Source organism: Falco peregrinus, chromosome Z, assembly GCF_023634155.1.
Source record: "Falco peregrinus isolate bFalPer1 chromosome Z, bFalPer1.pri, whole genome shotgun sequence".
Lineage (NCBI taxonomy): Eukaryota > Metazoa > Chordata > Aves > Falconiformes > Falconidae > Falco > Falco peregrinus.
Genome location: NC_073739.1, coordinates 58,637,296 through 58,661,606, shown reverse-complemented (window position 1 = coordinate 58,661,606; position 24,311 = coordinate 58,637,296). Strand labels below are relative to the sequence as shown.

Sequence of the window (24,311 nt, the reverse complement as noted above, 5' to 3'; positions counted from 1 at the left end):
ACTGTTATAAATTAAGAAGTACTGTCTTCTGAGGCTTTATCTTATATTTGTTTGTTTATTGTTTTCCAAAAATACACAACAGACAATGGGTGTACCTAATACTGTTGGGTAACCGAGTGGTGTGAAATAGGTATGCATTGTTTCTGTAAACTTGCAAAGAGGAGGGTAGGTAGGTAGGAAGTGAAGAAAACCGAGCTCTAGAGCTGCTGTAACCAACCACTGGGACTCACGGACCAATGTTTTTGCTTGATTGTTACCATGAGACAGGAGCTTATACACTACACGGGCACAGTTCCTAGAGATTTGGCTACGCTGGACAACTGGGGTGGCAGTACCTAACTTTTTGGGTGTCCAGCATCATGCTTTTTTAATTTTCTGTGGTCGGTGTAGTCCTCATCAGGCTTCATAACGTCTCATATTCTCTGTTGCTCTTGGTCCCATGCTCGCCATCTTCTTCCACTGCCTCTCATACCACCTTCTCCCCTGCCCCAGGCACACTATTTCTGGCTACAGCCAGGTGGTGCATTTCAGGAAGTGAATTACGTAATAATTTAATATGGTTGTACAACTGCTTATTACCATTCTTCCTCAGGTGTAACAGAACAGCAATCAGGACATCAGAGGACTTCAAACGTCAGATTAGATGCTTATTGTGATTTGTTCTAGTCTTGTAATCTCTAGAACTTCGTGTGCCAGTCGGTCAGCGACTACATGTTTATAGGAACACTGCAGTGCCACCTACTGTCATTGGGAATAAAAGCAGAATTTGACCTTTTTACAGATTTACAAAGTTATTATAATGTACATTTAATCATTTAGTGTGTATACGATGTACAGATAACATACTTTAATAACCTACATTATAATCTGTATTATAGTGTGCATGTATCACAAGCTTAATGGGTCTGTAACATTTGTAGCCAATGCTGATGGTCTAAAATCTATCTGGCTGATTTACTAACACATGGTTGGTTGTTTTTTAACAACTATTATTATATTAACATTATTTTTAACCTCTTTATGTATTTAAAGGAACATTGAAGCCACAAGAATTCGTAACTTTACTTTAAAAAACCTAACACTGCTTTTCTAAGTAACATACATCAGATCTGATTGGTATGTAACTATGCATTGGTCCTGTCTGTGCTGAAGCTTAATGTGTGTGTACACACATACGTATGTACAGAATGCATATTTCTGGCACTCTTGAAATCTTTGAGTAAATGCACCGACTTGAACTACCTTCCTTGTATTTTCCCTGCATGCTTCAAGAGAAAAAACAACAAGCTACCACATGGTGTCTCTCTAGTCCCTGGAATGAGCTAAGTTCCCTTGTCCTGGAACTGCTACCATCTGCTTCAGAAATAGGGACATAAATAAGAATATCTCTCTGCTTCCTTTAAGGAAGTTTGTATTCAAAAGGAAAAGGCTGAAACTGCTTGGAAAAGAAACTGGGCTTTAGTCTGCAGATGTGACATCCCCAGGCTGTCTGCGTAGCAAGACAAAAAAATCCTGGATGGATTTTGCACAAGCTCAGGCTTACCCAGCTTATGCAGGGGTGATGAGAGCTGTAGGGCACCTGGAGATCATCCCAGCCCTACAGCCAGGATATGGCCAGTGTCCAGCTATTGTACATGGAGAGGAGGTGCTGCTGAGCGTGATCTGTGTCTTTGAAATCGCAGTACGTTCTCAGGAAAGTTAAAATAACATTTTACGTTATTGACAGTGAGCCCCCTTAAGGATCTTACACCCTTGCAGAGGTCCAGTATGGCATTTCTGTGTTTTGCTGCTCTCCACCTGAACTGGATCTTGTCCCGTAGAGTAAAAGCAGCTCTTGCACAGTGGAGTTACTATTGTCAAGCAGTACAGAGAACCGCAGTTCTTTGCACTACAAGTATGTGACAAGTGCCACAGGGATTTTGAGACATAACACAGAAACAAGCCCCTTGGAAAATATTATTTCCAAGTATCTGAAAAGAAGGGTCAAGTACAGGAATGTTTATGTGTGTATATATATTTTTATATATATGTGTGTGTGTACACAAACATACCCCCTATAAAGAACAGGCAGATCCTTTCAATTAGACTATACAGAAATCCCAAAGGAATAATAAAGCTGTTACTGTGCTTATCTCTTTTTTTTTTTTTTCCCCTTAGGGTTTGCTAGATTATGTGCTGATCCCATTACTTTGTGTTTCTAATAATAGATGTAGGAAGTAGGAGAAATGATAACAGTACCATTGTTGCAGGAAGGCTACCTCCTTCGCAATATAATCCTCCATCACCACCACCTCCACCAGCAACTACTCTTCAGCTGGAAGACATGGTAAGCACGTAGCTGGAACAGAACTGTGTTTGCTGGTGACAAAAATGAACTTCATTGGTTGGAGCTTTATAAAAATAAATGCCGTAGCCCGTGAATTGAAGAAATTTTAAGACAGTCTAAGTGTAAAAAGAAACCTATGGACGTGTTCAGACTGCATGGTGTAAGTGAAGTGACTGAGGCACAGCTGCTGTGTCTCACTATGCTTTCATTAAGCTCTGCTTTTTACTTTAGTGAAAATGTGTTAAACTAATGAAGAAAAGGTCAGTATAAGAAGAGTTTTCTCTCTTAAGATTCTTTCTGGAAAAAAAGCTGTTAGAAGGTTTTTGGGTTTAAAAAAACAAAACAAAAAAAACCAAACAAACCCTGAGCTTAATATAGTCTGAAAAGAAGAAAGCTGGCTTGGTTGTGTCAACTTAGCCAGATTATTGCCTGGTACCTTGGATGTTCTGCACCTGCCCTAGAGTCATCCTGAAGACATTGCCACTGTAAACCAGTTTCACACTAGAGTACAGGTTACAACAGGGGAGCTGTGCTTGCCGCTGTCCTGATTTTCCATTCTGATACTATCAAATGTTATTCATATGTTTCTACAATTTTTAAACAAGTATTTTTAAATTAGCCAGAGAACAGTAAAACTAGACATAAAATATCTGCAAAGAAGGTACATTCAGAAGGGTAATTGGAATAGTCTAAAGAAGAGTATCTATATGAAGAGTAAAACTGTTTTCTAGAAAGTTTTCTCATTCTTTGTAAATTCTGGTTTTATTCACAGTTTTCTAGCCACCTGGGTCACGCAAGCACTTACCAGACCAGGCTAGATTCTGACTCTCCAGTAATTGTCACTAGCACAACTGCAGCATCTGGTGTGGTGTCAACTCAGAAACTGGTAACATGCTAAAATTAACTTTCTTTTTTTTATTTTAAGGCATAATTATAACAAATATTAGTTTGGGTGTCATTATTTCCATGTTTTTCAGAGCAAAACAAGTATGTAGTTGAGGAAACTGCCAATAGAGTTTACATCACAGTGTGAAGACACTAGCTTCAAATGCTCATTAATGTTACAGAAACCCATTTATGTTAGGAAAAATTTTAAATTGTTTTTGCAGGGGGAGGGGGAGGTGTGACAAAATGAAGAACAGAGGAGTGCACGTACACTTAACGTGTAGCGCAACAGGAACAATTGGTGTTTCACTTGGTAACATTTTGTTCTGGAAAGAATATGCTTTGCCTTAGCATCCTGCTGTTTGAAATGTCTCTCTCATCCCCTCTGCTGTATTTGTTACTAAACTGGCCTTTTACTTTTCTCCGCTGTCTTCTGCATTGCTCTCCTTTCTTTTTCCCATCTGATACAGTTTGCTACCAGCTGTCAGAAAAAGATTCAGCATTTTACTGCATGGAAGCTTTTTTGTATCTGCTCTGTCATTGCTAGAAAGACTTTCCAGGGTGACAGAAGTGCCTGCAGCTGTCACTCAAGTATGCAGCCAGTGAGCAAAACTAAGCTATCCATGCTGCTTGATTTTTGTTAAATTAGCCATACTCCCTTCAGGATAGAAGTCGCTTGCTTGAAATGCTGTCTCATCTTTATGTGGAAAAAGGTGGAATAAACTAGATTGCAACTAGATGGAGCCAGTTCAGTCCTGTATAACATAACTGGATTACCTGCAACATTCCATGTTCCACTTTGGCACAGGGCTGACATATCTAAGCAGACATATCTAAACCACTGTAAATACTATGTTTAGAACTTTTTACCAACTAATATTTAATTTATTTGTAGCCCACGGCAAAAGTAATAACATCTGCTCAACAGAAAGCAGGAAGAACAATCACTGCTCGAATCACAGGCCGAGCTGATATGGGACAAAAACCCAGAATTTGTGGTAGTTTAGCAGTGATGGGAGTTGTTCCACCCGTGAGTTCTGTCATTGTTGAAAAACATCATCCAGTCACTCAGGTAAGTCAGAGTTAAGTTTGTAACAGTATTCTTACTACAGCACATCTGGTAGTAGTTTAAAGAAAAACAGCCATCGTGAAGAGGTATTACACAAGGCTCAGTCTTGAGGCCTGTTTAAAATAACAGTACTGTCTTTGGGCTGGGTAGAAAGTGCTAGTGAGGAGAGAAAGTAAATATTGCCGCTTCAATCTATTTGTCTTGTTTCTGTAGTAATTATTTCATAGGTATAGTAGTCTTGGCTGTCTCTCTCTTGGCCAGCTCTTCCGTAAGTCTTCCTCTTAAGAGAAGCTGGTACAGCAGTGTTTGGTGTCATCACTGTGCAACCACAGTTTAAAGACAAGCTTCATGGTGTATAGCAGGAATAGTGACTGAACCAGAGGTGGCAGAGATATAAATTAGCCTGACAGGCTGAGGGTAGCAAATTATTGGGGTTGGGGAAAGTAAAACCCTTGTCCAGAGGCAATTAATTTCATCAAGCCTGCTGCCTGTTGTATTTTGAGTCCTAGTCCCCCCATTCATCCTGAAGAAAATACTGAAGGAAGTGCATTAATAAGGTATGAAAGCAACATACAAGAAGACTGTAAACAGTGACCTACATGGTCTAAAAGTGTAGCAATTGTCTAGACCAGTCTGAGCAAAAAATGGTTGTAACTGGAGGTGTATGGGACAGTTGAAGATTATTTTTTTTTATTAATTTTTTCCCCACTATTTTAACCTGTAAAGTAGGATCTGAGTTTGTGCTATCTGAAAGTCCAGTTTCTCTTCAGAGATACTGCTGGAACAAGCAGACCTACATCAGGTCCTTTAATTTGAGCTGGAGTTACTGGTAGCTGTCTGTGTGAGGAATTTCTGCTTTCACTCATTTCCTGTGGTGAGTCAGAGCCCTGTGACAGGCTGCACATAGCTTTCAAGAATTTGGGCTCCTAAGCAGAAATTCATATTTAAATTGTATGTCCTTAGGGGGTTAGAGGTTTGGTGTGGAAATTCTTTCATTAAGACAGATTTCTTAATGAAATTTCTTTCTTTCATAAGACAATTTCTGGATTCAGATTGTGTGACTAGCATGACAAATAAAGTACCTGAACTACTGTACAAAAAAAACTGACTTCGGAAAATAATAAATGTGACAGTCCCAGAGATATATTCCATATACTCTTTCTGCAAATAAAAGCCTAAGTGGAAGTTGATCAGATTGAAGTATTTCTTTTGAATTAATTTGACAGGGGAGAGAGTTTACCTTGATTAAAAGCAGAATGACTACTGTTTATGGCGGTAAGGTGGCTAGGTTTTGGGGAGAAAAATTCATTGTTAAATAAATGCAAACCTTTTCCTTTTAGAGACCAGGGACTTTTCAGAGATTTCCTCGTAGCAAATACTGAACTTCAAAAGGAAAGCTGGCATGATTAAGTTAGCACTACAGGGGAAAACTCTGAACAGTTTGTAAAAAAAACAAAAACAAACAAAAAAAAACCAAACAAAAAAACCCAAAAACAAACCACCAAGCAAACCAACTTTGCAATAAGCTTGAGGTGATAAAAGCTCAGGGTACCCAGTTAACTGGAAGTTTAGCACTTTATATTCTGAAAAGTATATTACAGATAAGGAAGGAAAAAAATTACTGTCATTGTCTTAAAGTAACCAAGGTTTGGGGTTTGTTTGTTGGAGAAGTGTATTTCAGTTCAGATTGCAAATCTTTCTGTTTAAGCTATAGCTCACTTAGAGCTATTTTAATGGGGATTTTTTTTTTTAACTGTTAAGTGTTTTGATGTATCTGGTTACTTTTCAGCAAACTGTATCCCAAGCAACTGCTGCTAAATATCCTCGAACTGTGCTCCATTCTTCTGGTTCTACCACTGTGAGACCTGCAGGACAAGCTGGGCGAATGCTTCAGGGCCAAACTGATACCAGTGTTCAGTCAATAAAAGTTGTTGACTGAGTGAATATTTTTCTCACCAGTGGGGTTTTTATCAAAGTACAACTTAAACTTCTTCCCAGTCTTTTCGGGTTTGATGTAGCAAGGCCTAAAGTATGTATCATGCTTTAACCCTTTTCTAAAAAAAGACTTTTTTTAAAGTAAAAGTGCTTTTATAGTAAACAGCAGGAGGGGAAAAAAGAATTTGAAATCTTATTCTACCTCCAAACCATTTGAGAACTGATTAAGATAAACACTTTTTATTTAAGGAGTCTTTTACACACTTCTAAATAAAGGATAGAATGTGATTTATTTTTTTTTTCTGAGTCAGTTTGTCTTGTCCCAGTGTTACATCTACTTTCAAGTTAAAATTACATTTATTTTTGATACATATGCTTTTGGTTGCTTATGCAACTAGGTGTAGTTGACATGCATTTTAATTATATCCTATAACAGCATTCTTAAATGAAGAATAACAGGGTGGTATCCTTCACACTCAGGGTGTGACTTAAGCCAGCTAAGGTACTGAGTCCATCAAATTGTTAAACATTCTCATTTTCTAAGCTAATCTTGCATACCTATCAGCATCTTAAGAATTTGTGATCTTAGATCCCTAATTCCAAAACCTGAGGATTTAGCAGTCTGTTCTTCATGTTCCTGTGATGATCAGCAGCCCTGTCAAAACAGGTTGCACATAAGAGGGCAGTTGGGGATAAGACTTCAGACTAAGAATCAGATCATCAACTTTTTAGTACAAACAATAATATTGATTGCAGGAGAATGCTAGCTCTGTAGAGACAGACAAGACAATTCAATTCTTGCATTACATGATAAAATTGTTGCCGTTTTGTTATAGAGAAGACTACGTGAAATATATTTAGTATATGAAATATATTTAGACATGAAATTTATTTAGTAGTGAGAAAACCTTTAAAAATATTCAGCAAGACACTACCAAATATTAATTCAAGACATGAACAAGAAATAGGTAAGTAATTGCTAGATGTGTTTATTAAAGAGCAAATGCTCTGTTCTGAGTATGTATATAAGGTAATGCCTTGATACAAAATTCTGCAGCCACACGTTATTTTAGACATGAAATTTTTGTGCATTTTCACTACATAAATCAAATGCTGAAGAAAAAGACTTGTCCTAATCCTAACACTGATTAAACAAGAGAAAAGACCTGTTCAGACAGGAACACTGTAATCCTAGCAAGACTTTATAAAAACCTGAATCCCAAATGAGGCCAGGTGCCAACCTATTTTTGGAAGTGTTTATTTATAATTTTCATTTAGTAAATTAAGTTTACTTTCAGGTAGAAAACATCTCATTTACATTTCATGTCAAACACAAAATACCTTAATTTGCAGTTCCAATATAGAATCAGTGTATCGGTGTTAAGCCAGATGTAGCAATTGTAGGGGAATGGGTCTAGCTTAGCGGTATTGTCATAAATTACCAGCCAGCCATTCACTTTTAAATTATTTAAAATATTGTATAGCAAACAGACGAGAATGAACTAACCAGTGTTTCAAGGGTGCAAGTTCTTCTGGCTTGAAAAAATCATACAGTTTCAAAACAGGTGTTTTTTTCCAGGGAAGATGTTATTTGTATTTGAAAATCAGTTTCTGTTTGGCAGGTAATTCCATCATATATGCCATGTTTTATTTATGAACTCATGAAATTGCACATTTTCTGGAGACCATGTCAGTGCTACTTGCAGCTCTGATCTTCTCTGTAAAGTAAAAGGAAAAGTACGTGCTTGATGTACTTTGCTTTTTACAAGGTCAGACTATTCTAATGAAGAATGGCCAGCCACATTTTAGCTATGTTTAAAGGACAAAGGAGGGAAGCAAAGCTTGCACGTTTTTTATTGTCCTTTATCTCAAGTCTCCCTTAAATGCTCTTCCTCAAGCAACCTCACCCCCCAGCAAGGGCAGAGTCCCAGAAAGAAAGTGTCTTCCAGCTCTGCCACAGTTGCACCTTCCCAGCACCAGCAGGGACCTCAGCACCACACTGCAATCTTGCAGAAGATAAACTGCTCTACAACAACTTACCAGCTAAAGGCGGAAATCCTGCTTCCACCAGCTCTTCGTAGATATGCTTGACAGGATTCTGATGAGCCAGCGATATACCATGTAACCAGATGAGCAACATTCTGTTTCCATGTTCCTTATAACTTTTTTTCCCTATGCAATACACAAAGCATTTGTCTGTTCCACATGCTGGAAACAGCGTATTTTGTGCTTTTACCCTTCTGAGAGTTTCAAGATGTTTTAAAACCTACTTTATACTCTTATTTCCTTATAAAGGTTAAAAAAAAAATACTAATTTTATCCTCAGGCTACTGTAAAGGGAGAAAAAAAGCTAATACATCTTAAAATTAATTTTTTCCTTTCATTTTTTCTCAACCTGTGGAAATATACCATGGAGCAGTAGTAAACAAGTACAATGCATGCTATAAAATGATTGCTTTCTCAGCACTTGAGATGTCTGAAACCAGCAACTGCTGTTTAATGGCAGCTGTGAAGACAAAGCATGAACAAGGTCTTCCTGAGTCACACGGTTCCCCAGGTCCTCACTTGCAGCATGACCCACAAGACCCTCCGTGCTGCTTACTGCTCTTGTTTTTGATTTCCAAAGATGAAGGTTACTCCAGGCCAAGAGGGAGAACAGAAGTGGCCTCTACTTCTACAGGACCACTTCCCAGGAACCAGGGACAAAGTTTGTATCCATTCATTGCTCTTTTTCATAATGTGAATAAGAGCAGTATGGCCAGCATGTATCTGTGATACTCACATTAGTTTAAAAAGCAACTCTGCCTTGTGGTTTTTATAGTTCAAATACTATGTCTAGCCATTCAGATATTGTTACCTGTCCATTGTTCTTCAATGGCTTTAATTTGTTCATCTGTGAACTTCCAGAACTGGGCTAGTTTTTTCCATTCCTGGGGTTTTAACTGGTTGTATGCTAGATTCCAAAGGGAGGAACGGATTTGTTTGGTCTGTGCACTATGATCTTGCTTGAAGGACAAGCTAAAGTCTGACCCATCATCACTACAAGCTAGATGTTCCTAAAGAAGAAAGCAGATGATAAATTTTGTAACAAAGCTGGGAACCTTTGCTTAGTGAGCCGTCAACACTGTCCTGTACCGTCATATGTAGCTACTGACAGGTGGTTTGCTCAGTGCAGGTAAAGGAACCATGTTTGGCTAGTAGAACTCTTTTGAACTCAGTCTGGATGATGCTATTAGAGTCTGAATAACAGAACAGAAACAAAGCCTTCCTGTGTCTATTGCTATACCTTACTAAGTTAAATGCAAAATAAACCACTTTCTTTGGCACATGATATACAGCAGCAAGTAACTGCAAGTACTACGCCACCACTGCAGTGCTCCTGGGCTCTGTCTACTTTATATGTCACATTTTGAACATGGCTGGGATTCAGCCACAGCTCTTAACGCTTTCCTTTTGCTCCTCAAAGTCCTAACATCTCTCTGAGAAGAGTCTAGGCACAATTGGCATGGCACTTGCTCAAGCTGTCACCACCTCTGCTCCGTCAGCTCCACTTGGCTGAAGCGGGTGCTACCAGGTCATTTGATGGCAGCATGAGCCATAGGGTTTAGTATGTGGAACCCAGTTCAGCAAAGTGTCTAAGCACCAATAAGCACGTGTGTTGAACCTGGATCTAGTCTTATTGCCTGCATAAGCAAAATCAGATAGAAACCAAAACTGCAAGCATTTTACCCTACAGATTAGAAGTGATGTTGCTACCATGTGCATGGCTCACCTGGAACAGGAGTGATGGGGTTGCTTCTTGTTTGAGCACCTCTGCAAAAGCCATGCCTATCAGTGATTTCACCCCTAGCTAAGCAGTGCCCAGGAAAAAGCCTCAATCGGAATGTAGGTAAGCTCAAACTACTTTTATATTTAATTTTGTTTACTTGCTAGTCCTGTTTCAAATCAGTCTCCAAAGTGAAAAATGTCTTCAGGAAGTTGATGCAGGATTACAAAGCAGATACTAAGCAAAAAAGGAAATGGCAGCATGCCACATTTTTTAAAAGTACAAAATATAAAATACTTCATTCCAGATTAAATTCAGAAAAATACAACAGGGTTATTTCCTAACTTTATGAGAGTTGTGCAAGAAAAAAAAGATCTTAGTTCGGTAACTAAGCGTTGTCATTTATGTTTGATTCCATTTTTGTGGTGCAGACTTTATTTCATGCTTCCTGACACATGCAAGGTTTAGGTTTAGGACATTCTACAGGACAGCTTCAGAATCTCCCCAGTTCAGTGTTTCTCTTCTGAGGTTAAAACCCCTCACCTCCTCCAAAAACGAAAGCAAAAACCACAAGCAAACAAAAAACCCCAGACTTATTTCTCCTCCCTTTGCAGCAGCACAGCTTCTCTTTGCTGCTAATTGTGTGTCTAGGCAATGGCTGGGTGGAACAGTAACAGCAGCCCTCAAATCCAGTCAAAAACAGCCTGGAGCCTGGGCAATGATAGGGAAGGGTTGGGTGGAAGCAGTAAATAGAAAAAAGGGCAAACAGAGAGAACAAGGCACTCACACATTGGTATCATACGCTTCCTCACAGCAACATGACATTTCCTTTTTGTAACGAAAGCCTTGTCACAGATGAAAAGTCAGCTCAATGTAACAAAATGACAGTTCTTACAATTGAGTTCTTACAAAAATGGTTAAAAAATGCTGTAATTTCATATATGGTAACACCATCTGAACATCATATTCCATAACTGTAAGATCTAAGCTGCTCCTAAAGACTGTGCTCTTAGCTTTAGGTAATGGAATGTAAACACTTATATTTCCATTTCCCAGCATCTGTGGAACTCTTGCAAAAAAACTATCTACTTAAACACCTTTTCTTCTCCTCAGGCAATTCAGTAAACAATGCCAAGAGGTTAGGAGCATTATGGGCTCACTGCTGCTGTCTAACTTGTCATGTCTTCTCTGGCAACACATGACTTCACTTCTGATTCTCCTTTAAGCCAAAAGAATCAATAACATACCTGACAACTCGAGTTGAACTGATGCAGATCAAACATGCACAACGCAAGGAGTTCGTAGAGGTGTTTTTCATTATAATTAATGTAGATATGTGATTTACCAGCACAATTCCCTCTAACATTAAGCTTCATGTATTTGGACACGCAGGGCTGGAGTGGGGCAGTAAAACCAGCTAATTTATGTGTCTGCTCTCGGGCAGGACGAGTACGCTTGCACCGCCCCCGGAGGCGCTTGGCTAACCTGTTAAACACTCCCTAGCAGGAAGCAGGCATGAGAATGACCTCACAGGTCTGTGTGGCAGCTCAGCAAGGAGACACAAGAGCTGACAGTCAAGTGAATTCCTTTTGCCCCGGTTTGCTAGCTCTGGTGCTCACAGAAGTACTTGCTCTACATAAATAAATTGTATCAGCATCTTCCTTCTTGCAGTTTTTTTGGTGGATGCTATAAGAGATGTCTTTTACTGCCTCACTAGGACCAACCTGCAGTTTATTTGAGAGTGTGGAGATTTTACACTGTATTGTGTCAAAACCCAGCAAATTTAATCAATTCTCAGGGAGCCCACATAAACCTATGGCTCCAAACAAGAAAAACTGAGCAAGCTAATACAGGACTGATTTGTGGAGCATTAATATGCCTTAAAATTAATCTTCACCATCCTATGAAATACCTCCCTTTCTTCAAGTGTGTAGGTACAGTAGGTGCTTTGTGGCTTTCTACTACAACTGTCATTGGTGTAATAAATAAACTTTCTTAGAATTCTGAATGTCCCTCGTGACATGAGATGTCCTGAATTTTCAAGACCCATTTGGGCTTGGTCTGAGTTTCAAGGCGTGTCTCTGGGCACGGCCTCACCAGCAGCCCAGCTCCAAATATTCCTTTGAATTTAAGAGGTACTAAGCTCAGCTTTTCTTGCTCAGACACTTACTGCCTATAAAGCATGTACAGATTCATAAGTGATTCAGGATAATTAACACAGGCCAAAATAATTGTCACCTACACTTTAATACATCTGCCTCTCAGCCCTTTAGGGAGGGCCATCACTAAGCAGCCTATGTTTAAATAACTAGGGGAAAATGGTTAGAAATTCAGACAATCTGAGGTCAATCTAGGCCATGTCCTTCACACTTGTTGCCTGATTCTTTCCCGTTTCATTGATTGTATTTTATAATTAACACACGTAGAACAGAGGAGGGAGCTCCTGCCAAAGCAGCTAAGTGCTTGCTAGTCAAGGAGTGATGGACACCTGTGCTCCTCCACATATTTTGCTGTACCAGAGTACACAGGTGTGGATTCAGGTCATCTGAGACCTGATGCTGATGGCACAGTTTTAATTTGGGTTAGAAACTCTCCCCACCCCTTTATTTCTGTGTGTAGAGCATGATGCAGGAAACTGGTAAGATCTACTGACAGCTTAACAGCTAGTCAGAAATAAAACTTTTATGGGGTAGAGACCTTGCCGTTCCCAGTTCTAACCCCAATTTCTCAAAGCCAGTCTCACAACCTGCCAAAATAAACCACCTCAGGCAAAAGGCATTTCAAGATCAGAATTGGCTTTTCCCTTATAGTTCTCCTCATTGTAATGAAAGATGTATCTTACCTGTTTCATGGCATAGTACCTTTCTGCTTTAATGATCATATCTACAATAAGGGCATGATTGCTCCTTGATGCTACAGCTAGTGCAGTTTTTCCATTCTGAAAGCAGAGAGAGTGAATCAGAACATTATCTCATATGTATGATGATATGTATATCATAAAAAAATGCAGGAGTTTCATTCACAGAGCCCTATCCCTTATTTCCAAGAAAATTTATTACTATGGATTTATGGCTTCAAGGTAGCTACAAAGTTCTATGCTTTGTACGAGCTGTATCCCCCCAGCCCAGAGGCGGTCATTTTTCCCCCTGCACTGAACTCCCCGCTCAAGAATTTCTGGTGAGGTACAATTGCTTTCAGAAACCTCCAGCACTCGGGCTGCTCTCTACTCCATACTAGCTTGCCCTCTCCAGTAACGGCTTCCAAGTTCGTGCAAGCCCCTGTTTCAAACAGGCTGAAAACTACCACAAATACAGTCCATTGGCGTGTTATTGTTAAACTGGCATTTCAGATGGGTAGGCAGGCAAAGCTGGAAAGGGACAACTTTTAAGGGCAAAACTGCATCTTGTTATGGACGGTAAGAGAAGCTGGCTCACAGAATGAAAGGAGAGTGTGGGACTGAGTTTCTCATGATAACTGAAGTGAGCGCAACTGAAGTTGATGTTTGCCAGGTAGTACAGGCAGTCAAAGGAATTAAAAACCATTGCTTTAATTCCAGCTGCAGAAGACTGCTCAGTCTATCTGAACCTGTCTCTGCTATCAGCACTTCGATGCATGGGCACCTCTTTGGCTCTGCAGGGTTTTTTCTGCAATTGTCTATTTTCAGCAGATTTGTACTGAGTGGAATCACCTCAGATTTAAATATTCAGGGATATCAAGCTAGGCGTTCTAGAAAATTAGACCTAAAAGAAGCCACTCTCTTAATCAGAAAGTTCAGTAATTAAAATACAAGGCATTTCAACTCTCCAGCTATTTTAAAGTTCCCTAAGATATACCATTGGAGCTCTAGCTCCTGGCTCTGCTCAAGATCATTCTAGCCTGCTTTAGAAAAGCATCACATTGGAAGCCAAGGAATTTACATTTCAAAGAAGCTTTATAGCGTAGACCTACTTTGTATGTGAAGAGTCCAGAGACCACAAGAGCTTATTGGGTCCAACATCTGGAAAGATGTTCTGCATTTCACAGGGAGATGGAGGGAGTGGGAAAAGGAGGTGTTGCCAGCCTCCTGTGCTAGTGCAAACACTGCTGGATTCTTGCGTGCACATGTAGCACGGCAGTCTTGCACACAGGGAGCACTCTGTGCACTATCAATCACAACTGATGACAATTGTTTCTGCGGATTGGAGGAAGGAAGATCTCCTGAGAGACCAATCCCTGAGCTATAACAGCTTGCAACTCGTGCAGATTTAGGACATGCTCTGGAGACTGAGGAGGCTCTTATTGCCAGAGCACAGATGCCAGGAAAACTCAGCAATTGCAGCAGGCTCTCCTTTCTCCTGCCTGCTGTTCAGTAAGGATGGGAACATTTTTTGCATCTTGGCACCAACTCAGTTCAAAGAGGTCTGTACTTGCAAATGTTCCCAGCAGTAGCGTGGCCTCAGGGGTCATCCAGCAAACGGGCAAGGGAAAAACTACTCCAAGAAATAAAACCATTGCAGAAAAGTGACAGAACGTGGGCTGGCTCAGAGCCATATTCTCATAATGTGCCCAGGACTCTGTCAACACTACTGTAATACCAGGGCACTACCCAGCCCAAAGACTTGCAGGTGCTTAAGGTCAAAACAGGCAATAAGAAATAAATTTCTGTGCCTGCCCTTGGAATACAAATAAGTAGAGACAATTTTCCAATGGCTAAGGCACTGTCTAAGGAGAACAAGTTTTCAGTCCGTGTTAACCCATATGAGACTGCAGCTCTCCAGCCCCTGTAAGCATGACTCTGAAGGGGAAGGTTTAACTGCAATGTAGCATCTTACCTCAGCCTCCCAAAACACATACACTGTGTCACACACACTCAGAGTCCCGAGCCTCACACCAGGCTAGGGAAAAAAAGATGATCCTAGTCCATAAAGCTTTAGTTCTCATTGGGACAATTTTGTACATAAAAGTAACTTTTCAGAATTAGTAAAGACCTAGATTTTGCTTATGATAAACGTCAAATCTGTCCATTCAATCATACAGAAAATCAGTATAGTGGTAACAGTGTAAAACGGGGAAGCTCAGCCTTGCAGTAATTTAGGAACATTTGCGCAAACTGGATTTGGTATGCTGTCCTTTCAAAAGCACTTCCCCAGAGACTCTTTGCTTTAGTAGTTCTTCCAGCCATTGCCATTTTTGCCTTAGTCCTTCCAGGCTGAACATCAGCAACAGGATCTAAGCACCTACCTAAACGGATCTGGGACAGCTTCTCAGGGACACAGGACCATCATTTCCAGATGGCCCAAAGTACTAAAGGACAAACTCACCATCACTGCAATTAGTGAATCTGGCAGTACCCGCGCCTCTCCTGGCAGTGAACCTGGCTGCGGGTGCACAGTTACAACAGCCACAGGCTGTTTTCCACTCTGTGAGCCTAGTCCTTTTTTTCCATTAGAGGTCTCTGGCAGCAGGGTTTACCCTGCAAACAACGGAGCCTGGAATTTTTACGGCTCTTCACTAAAACCATTTCAGATCTCTGCAGGCTGCAGATGTGGCAATATTAAAAGGAGATTTCCTTTGTAACAACTAACAGCTTTACCTGGCAACAAGTGCTTCCTGCTTCTCTGGGAAGAAGGTTATAAAACAAAAAATAAAATCACATAATACTTGCAGGTGTGAGGAAGTCAATCTACCTTATCCACAGACTTGAGATCGCAGCCTGCCTTCAGCAGCACTTCCACCAGCTCCACATTGCCAAGATCAGCTGCCAGATGTAGAGGGGTTTCCTGCCTCTGGAATTAATGACACCAAATAAATACAGAAAGCCATCCTCCCTCTGAAATTAGTGACAACAAATAAATACAGTATGCCAAACTCCCTCTTGGAAGCAGAATGTTTACAATCTGAATCTGGAGAATATTCACAAGATGGTATTGGCAAAAGAACACTGAACAGAATTAAATCAGCTAACTTTTGAGTGGCCTACCTGCCAGTTCTGTTTCAGGCAAACAAGAGAGCATGTGGGATGTTTTCCACAGGAAAACCAGGCAGGAGCTGGAAAACCAGCTGGCTCAGGGAAAAGTTGCTCTCATACCCCTCTAGTGTACTGTAACCTAATGACGTCTCTCTTTCCCTCTTAAAGCAAGGTGTTTCAGACAGAGTGCTCCATGTGACTGCCAGTCCCCACCCATACTAACCTCTTGAGTAACATTTTCCCTGCAGAAATTCATGCAAAGATAACTGGATATCTGTCATTTTTTCAGCAGTACCTTGTGCCATGTCCACAACAGGGTTTCTTAGCCAGCACTGCCACAAAGTGATAACATGTAGCGGGAGTGTACTTGCTCCATGATGGTCTCAGTGAACATTAACGCGCGTGCATGCGCATACACACACACTCACACACAAAAAGGTGGTGGGGGAAGCATGAAACAAACCCAAACCATTAACAAGAAGTACAACTAAAGCAACATTCAGCTTCAAGTCTCATCTTTGGGTCTGAAATGAGAGTTGTGTGATCTCTACACAGCTGCACCTATTGATTTATTTATCCTTCTACAGAATATTAGAATAAGAACTTCCAGTCATCTAAGGGTGCATGCAGCAGCAAATAAGATATGTTGCCATTTATGGAATTTGTTATCTTGCTCAAACAATACTAGCACAGCAAGTACCATAATACATATGCACACATGCAAAAATATAAGGAGGGAACTGCTTCTTCCTTCCTATTTTCTTGTACCCTGAGCTCAGAAGGAAAAATAAGAACATTTCAAGCAAAATCCGCATAATCTCCTCTTTACCAGTTATGCTAATTCCCAGTCTTTCTTACATGATTTAAGGAGTTTATATCATGACTGGCATCCAAGAGGCTTTTTACTGCTGGTAGATGATTATTGATGACTGCTAAATGGAGAGGGGAATTCTTCTGCTGTTGAGGGAAAACAATAAACGATTATACTTGGGTACGGTATTGGTTCATTTGAACAAGAAAGGTTCTTGTTAAAACTGCCCTTGCAAAGGTGATAAGCTCTAGCAGAGGTTCAAGACTGCAGAAGACACACCCTGAGGTGCGGAGTTATGCCAGAGATGGTAGCCTGCTCCTGCAACACCTACAGCAGCAGGTAAACAAATACAGCCGAGAAACCTGAGAATGCTGAGTGCACGGGGCACGTATCATAGCTGGGATGTGCTGCCTTCCCTTGGCCAACAATAGAAAGCTTAGGGTAATGTTTCTGTTCCCTCAGAAAATTGGCTTTGCCCTTAGTTGAATAGGCTGGAGACAGATTAATTCTGTATTGGGTAAAAGATGTCCAAATCTACTTTCCAGGAATAATATCTTGTCACATATTGGTGCTGGAAATATTCTTCATACTAAATTGACTTGCTGTCATATTTACAAAAAACAAATTACAGCTAGAAAGAAATGATGTTTTTTTATATGAGTGATTGTTTGTTAAAATAACTGGGGCACAGATCCAACCCCCGTCACGATCCAACCATTAGATTGGCAAGATCGCTTTGTATGTTGAACCTATGAGTCATCAGTTTCTTGTTAAATACAGCTAAAGAATAATTCCATACCAGTGTCATTCCCAGGTGCCTGACACCAGTTCATTAGTGTCTTTATAAACCACAGCCATTTTTTCAGGGCTACAGAAAAATAAAGCAAGCTCTTATGCAATGCTGTACTGGAAATGTTTCCAAAATGTAAGTTACAACTTTGTGAGTGGCTTCTGTTACAGAAAGCCAATGAGAACAAGCAACACAACAGCTTGATCATTTCAAGCACATAAAAAATTGTTCTTCACTGGTAACATTACACAACAGGCCAGTGATCATGGCGCACATCACAAAGCCCACTTTCTGTTTTCATCCTGTACTGTAGAAGTGGAGCATAACTTCCTATTCACAGAAAATCTCAGACATAACAAAAACTGTAATAGCTAAATTGAGACAATATTTGAAAGTTAGGAATACCTCTTTCTTTTTAAACCCCAAAGAATGGTGTCATGCAGACTTTGAAGGCATATGCTTTGAATGCACAGGGTAAAAGCACTGAAGTGTTTATTTACCTTTTGATTACCTTATTCAAAATCAGCTGCAAATGTTAACTCTTTTCCCATGGCACACAGGGAGGCCTGCATTATTGCTTAGTTCAAGCAGGGTATGCTCAACTTCTCCTGTCACCTGGTCCTTGGCTTAGCCTGGCCACCTTCACACTGCACTGCACCAGTCTGCCCAGGCACTCACTGGGTTTGTGCCACAGGACCTTGTCTCTGTTGGTCCATACATCTTGCTAACCAACATCCATAAACCACATAATAATGTGTATAGTAAAAACATTTAAGGAACTAGACAATCTCTTCAGCTGTCTCAATTCCCAAGGAAGGCCATAAAAGACAGGACAGACTGAATCCACATCAGGACAGTTCTACTGATACACACTCACCTCGGGTTTAGGAATCAGGTCAATGTTCTTATCAATAAGAAAAGTAACCAAGGATAGATGTCCGTTCTGAACTGCAATCTGCAAAGCACTACTATTGTTCTGAAAGAAAGGGTATAGACAGCAAAAACTTACATTTTTGTTGCTGGGAAAACAGTACTAAAGGGAGCTATCAATACAGGGTAATCTTTCATTTAAACTTGTGTTATTAGCCCTCCCCTCCAAAAAATACCCTTTGATAAAATGATATAAATTGAGGTGGACCAGCAGTTAGCATGATGTGATTTTGTAAACACTAAAGGAACTTCCTATTTTTACCACATCACAACAAACATGCTAAAACCACCAATATTCTACAGTCCTTCTCAGTCAGTCTGAAGAAAAAGATAAATCAGCATTGTCAGCTATCCTGCACCATGGACAACGACAATGCCAACATGTCTTCTAGACTTTTAGTTCAGTTTGAACTTTAACAAGCAAGTACAGTCGCATTAACAAACTTTTAGAAGTAAATCAATAGAATATTTTCACTCAATAATTCTGCTAAAACAAACAAGCTCTCGGTCTGCTGGAATCATAAACTTATTGCAGCAGGCAAGCCAAGGCCATTCAACAGATGTGAGCCAGACTGCAGTCCAGATGTGGAGAACAGGTTTGTCATCAGTTCAGTCATATACACTGCCAGAAAGGAGGATTTTCAGTTACTCTAGTTGGTTAAGTTTCTTAGTTGTATGTTTTACTACATACTGGACATACAGTAAATAAAACAGCTCCACCGCAGTACTCTGTCAAATAAATCTATGCTATATTTCTTCCAAATCGGTTTTATTCTGTTAGAAATTTCTATATTCCCAGTTCTATTTTATTAACTATTATTATAGTTATATATATTTACCATTTCATGAAAATAAGCAGAGCAAATACACTGTTAGTACACACAGAAAAGAGAAGATAAGGTCCTTCCTACAGCCCAAGATGTCCCAATACCTGTGTGCTGGAGGGTTAATGTGTACATACTTGAGTTAAAACATTGATGTCACTCCCTGCTTCCAGTAAGAGTTCAACACATTTTTCATGACCTCCTTCAACAGACAAGTAAAATGGAGTTTCTCCGCTCTAGACCAACAGAGAGAAAATGTCTGTTCCAATTTAAGCCATGTGACTATAAGGCTGTGACACAAAACAGATTAGCTTGATCAGACTCATCCAGCTCAACAGAAAAGGGGAGACAGTCTCAAGAGAGCACAACAGGAATGCTCCTAAATTAACACTTAAAAGAAATAGCAATTCACCAACACCTAAGTGACAGATAACATTTATATGGACAGATGTACAGTACAGTTTACAATACAGATAACTATTTCATAAATAGTAATCATGCTCTTTTCAAAGAAGATTGCTAGCAATCAGCACAGAAACAAAGAGTGGGTAGCAATTGCTGCCATTCAACACCAGGCAACATGGCTAGCATGTTTGCACATACCATAAGTACTAATTTCTGTCAGTCCAATGTCATGCATTTCTGACAAATTCCCAATTCTAGTGCTAGTTATAAGGAGCACTTTTAGCAGAAATAATCATGTTGCATATTTATTTCAAATCTCCTCCCCCCGAAAAAATTTTCCATGTCTCCACAGCAAGTCTTTAAAGTTACATCAGCTGCACAATGACCTAATCTCTGCTTCTGAACTCCTAAAATACAAAAAGGTTTACTGAAAATTAGTGTTTCAGCATTCACAGAAGCATCAGTAAATCCTGATTTTTGTTTGCTTAAACTCCAGCCACCATTTTCCTGGTAAACTTCACATATCTTAGTACTTTGCTTATGCTGGGGAAAGAGAAACGCATTTATCCACAGATCAGAACATCTTCAGCTGGACAGGAAGGTCACACCATGGGTCACGGCAAGGCAGAGGCACAAGCAGTACAAACTTTGTGTGCAGAAGCAACATTGTTGGACAAGGATTGGAAACACAAGGTCCTCACATTTCAAAGAAGCTTGTGTGCCTCAAAGCTTGCATAGCTGGAAATAAATTGCATAAAATCTCTCTTATTAAGGATCAGGATCTTAATCAGAACCTGATTAAGGAAGAGGAGTGACTTGGGTAGGAGCAGATGTCCTTTACTCATTTCGCCCACTGGGCCAGCAGGACAGTCCATCAACCACATGGCAGGTTCCCACAGGGGGCAACGAAGTGAATTAACTTGCCTGGCTCGTTCCAGCTCCCCACAGAAGAAGCAGAAGGCTCAAGGACCCTTTGCAAATCAGGAATGCTGAGTTGAGCAGTTAGAGTGTATCTCCTTCCTCCACCCCTACTTTAAGCCTGAAAATTAAGCTCATGAGTGCATCATCTCAGGGATACAACCTCCACAGCTAATATGCAGTTCATGAATATGCCGGCTAAGCTCACCCAGGAAAGAAAATGTGGGTAGGCATGTCTGCAGCCAGTTCTGGGCAGTCAATTGAGATCAGATGAACAGGATACAAATCCGAGACCTCTTTGCTGAGGTGCCTGCAGTGGTATGTGCTGGGTATGCATGCTGAACTGGCTCAGTGGATATCTTGAAAAGCACCAGAGATGGTAAAAAGAATGGGATCACATGGCCACAAATGGAGGACAGGAAGCAAGGTGGAGGTTAGGTCATCCTCTGTTTCCTTCTACCAGTAGTTACTAAGGGCATATGAGATGGAGAGGAGGCTGTTGTGTGAGGAGCAGAGGACGGATGAAGGGACATTGAAGGAGTTAATGGACCTGCATTTGCTGGAGAAGGGACAACGAAACAGGATGCAAAGGTACATAGAAAAGCATATATATGAAGGTACATAGAAAAGCAGAACTAGTTAAGTTTACTCAATGCAATGTTTATTCCTTTAAAATGTTTTTGGGGGAGTTGATTTTTACAATCGCTAACTTTACCACTTTCAGTAATTTCTGTGTCCTTACCTGATTTATGTCATTTATTTCCTCCCACTGTTTAAGCAGGATTTCTACAACTTCACTGTGACCATTCTTGGCTGCTAGATGCAGTGCTGTGTTCCCCTCCTTGAAATCAAAATGTCAAATAAGTTACTTTAAAACCCAGAATAAAGTCAAAACATCAAGTAAAACCAACACAAAGCCTTTGGTCTTTCACATACATCTCTCTTCTGCATACAAGGAGAAGGAGGCAGATCCACACAGCATGTTCCAAGGTTAAGTTTAATCCAAAAGAGGTCTTTTTCACATGTATTCAGACATGACATTGCTGGTCTAGTTGGTTGTTTTATATGCTGAAAACTGCAGTGTATGACCAGTGAAAAGATCAAAAATTCTAACTCCTAAAGAATGAATCAGAAGAAAACTTTGCGTGCTTCTACAGGGAAGGGGACTACACCAAGCCCCCAGGATCACCTAAAGATTAATGGTCAAAACATAGTAAGTATATAGAAATTTGTAGTGGCTTTGATGCCACGTTTTGCCAATAGATGGGGTCAGCACAAAGGACACAGACACCTAGTTAAAGAAGCGAGTTGACCTTTACTTAAGTTTAAAGCAATAGAACAGTTAAGTGAAATAATATAGCAAGAATAAATCAAGCCACAGTAATGCACCTAATGGCTACTGCACACGACAGACTATAGTGGTTAAGAAAGATACATCACCAATTGCCCTGATACTTTACCATCACGCAGACCCACACTCACTTGGGAGCCCCAGTTACAGTGAGGATTTGGAGAACCTTTCCTAGCAATTGGGAGGTCCTGTACAGTGCATCCACTCGTAGGTGAGGTCTCCGAAGTCATAAGAAGGTCCAGCTTTTATGTTGATGAATAAACAAGCTCACATAATTTCAAATGTGGAAACATCTGGTTTCACTTTCCTCTTAGATCCCACCAAAGCCTGGCCAGGGCTCAGGGAGGAACCAAGGGAGTTTCCTTTATCTACTTGATTTTAACCGCTGGTTTCCAAACAAGACCATATATCTGGTTTCATATCCTTGACCACTTGCCTCTGAGCAAGGAAGGATGCACTATATCTTTGCTAATGATTATATTTTATCTAAGTTACATCTTTCGCTAAGGATCATACATATTTCACGAATGACCATGCATATTTCGCTATGATTGGATACTAACTACATATAATGTTCAGGTGGTGGGTTCATCTAGAGGTCAACTTTGGCTCAAGGCCTATTGCTCAGGCCTCAGTACATCATGCCAACATGGCAATTCCCAATCTCTTTCACCATCTGCACAATTTCTCACTAGCTAATTAAGGGGAAAAAAAAACCAACAAAAAAACCAACAACACACCAGCAAGCAAATAAAAACAAAGAGCAGGTTCAGGAAGAGCAGTGGGTTTTGAGCTAAAAGATAATGCTGGCACAAGAAACAGTACAAAACAGACTAAAAACAAACAGAAGCTGTAAATTAGGAGAAGAATCCTAAACCTCAGAGAAATGGGAGTCCAAAAGAGCTTTTCATTCACAGCACTGGGGTGGTGTGTGCTGGGCAAATGGGTGAAAATTCAAATCCCTTTTAGAAATGATGGATATGCTGTGGTTGCTTTTAGTGATCCAGCAGATGAGTTTCTGTCCTGGCTTCTTACCTGCTTACTCTGTATGATCACAGCATTTGCCTCCCATTGTTGCTGTTAGACTGCTGTTAGATATCATAGCTTCAGAGTGCTAGATGTCTGGGACAACACTGTCTTTTAACTTCTGCTGATAAACTGTTTAGCACAGCAGAGCTCTCAGTTGCACTGCAACTTTTAAACTATTACCAGAATACCAAGAAAACAGAGTCACTTCCTGGGTGCGTGCTTACATGTTTCTATAAATGCAGTGTCTGACCATTTCACAGTTTTTAATATATTTATCCTTGCAGTGCCTCACAGGTTCAGAGAAATACCAACTTGCTCACTCCACATACAGTCAAGTAAGGAGTAAGGAAATTTAAGGGCAGACTTTGAAAGCTATTTAGATACCTTAAAATGCGGTGTCAAAAGCACAGTCAGTCAATCAGATTGAAGTGTTAAAGCACTTCTGAAAAATCCCCCTAGGTGTTTATTTGTATCCTGAAGTATTTAAACACCCTGAAAAATTACTCATGCGGGACTTAGCAGTGACACACACATACACAGCTGAGCAGGGTGAAAAACTGGGAAATACAATCTCCCAGTACAGAGACTGACACCTTAATCACAAGACTTCCCCACTTCTCCCAGCAGACAGCATATGTAGTCTTGCTTTATGTGAACTACGAATACGTATGGAAAAGCCTCCTGGCAAGAAGACCAGATATCCCACTGTCTCCCCTTGATTACTGCAAAATCATTATCCTTGTATATTTGTTGGTCCAGTATTTATCACTACAAGCACTGTGACATCTGTACAGTTTATTCACAGTACTTGGTTGTGTAGTAACTACAGTGAAACAAAGTAATCTTTCATAAACACATTTTCAGTTGCACTTCTAAGAAATAGAAACATTTACCTTATCTTTTTCAGGTGTAAACAGCTTCAGAGTAATCAAATTGTTTATCATGTCAACATGGCCTTTTTCAGCTGCCAGAAGAAATGGCTTTTTACCTTTCTAGAAAACAATCATGAAAGGAACACAGTGTTTTTGAAAGTAAAAATACTTTGCTTCCAGTTACTAGGTATATGGCATGCATATGTGTATTCTGCATAAAAATTTATCTATCATATATCTAAGTAGATTAACAAAAAAGTAGATATACACAATAATAGTAAGAATATAAAAAAAGGATGCATTATTCAAGTAGGGTAAGGAAACAGATTATATGTCTTGCGTATGCTGAAGAATATATTTGCAAACTGTTCAGAAATGGTAACCACTGTGGACTGACCTCAGCCGCCTCTGCCTGCCGTCACCTCCCCAGTGGGACTGAGCATCATGTGCAGC

At 40.1% G+C, this 24,311-nt stretch overlaps 2 protein-coding genes across 4 annotated transcripts in view; one reads left to right on the top strand and one right to left on the bottom strand.

The window, feature by feature from the left end:
• Positions 1–6,507, top strand: part of POC5 (POC5 centriolar protein) — a 28,458-nt gene extending 21,951 nt beyond the window's left edge. Inside the window, exons 9-12 of one of the 2 annotated variants that reach the window (XM_055791072.1) lie at positions 2,250–2,326; positions 3,099–3,212; positions 4,107–4,283; positions 6,070–6,507. In XM_055791072.1, coding sequence (XP_055647047.1) covers positions 2,250–2,326; positions 3,099–3,212; positions 4,107–4,283; positions 6,070–6,219 — 518 coding nt within the window. In that variant the 3' untranslated portion in view covers positions 6,220–6,507. Of the gene's footprint in view, positions 1–2,207; positions 2,327–3,098; positions 3,213–4,106; positions 4,284–6,069 lie in introns of both variants that reach the window. The other variant, XM_055791071.1, reaches the window with a different exon arrangement.
• Positions 6,508–7,457: 950 nt separating this feature from the next.
• ANKDD1B (ankyrin repeat and death domain containing 1B) overlaps positions 7,458–24,311 on the bottom strand; it is a 28,279-nt gene continuing 11,425 nt past the window's right edge. For both annotated transcript variants that reach the window (XM_027781516.2, XM_027781518.2), the window contains 10 exons: positions 23,880–23,978; positions 21,349–21,447; positions 19,421–19,519; positions 18,407–18,505; positions 16,787–16,885; positions 15,648–15,746; positions 12,824–12,919; positions 9,073–9,271; positions 8,256–8,387; positions 7,458–7,933 (listed from right to left, as the gene is read on the bottom strand). In XM_027781516.2, the coding sequence (XP_027637317.1) occupies positions 7,875–7,933; positions 8,256–8,387; positions 9,073–9,271; positions 12,824–12,919; positions 15,648–15,746; positions 16,787–16,885; positions 18,407–18,505; positions 19,421–19,519; positions 21,349–21,447; positions 23,880–23,978 (1,080 nt within the window). In that variant the 3' untranslated portion in view covers positions 7,458–7,874. The remainder of the gene's footprint in view (positions 7,934–8,255; positions 8,388–9,072; positions 9,272–12,823; positions 12,920–15,647; positions 15,747–16,786; positions 16,886–18,406; positions 18,506–19,420; positions 19,520–21,348; positions 21,448–23,879; positions 23,979–24,311) is intronic.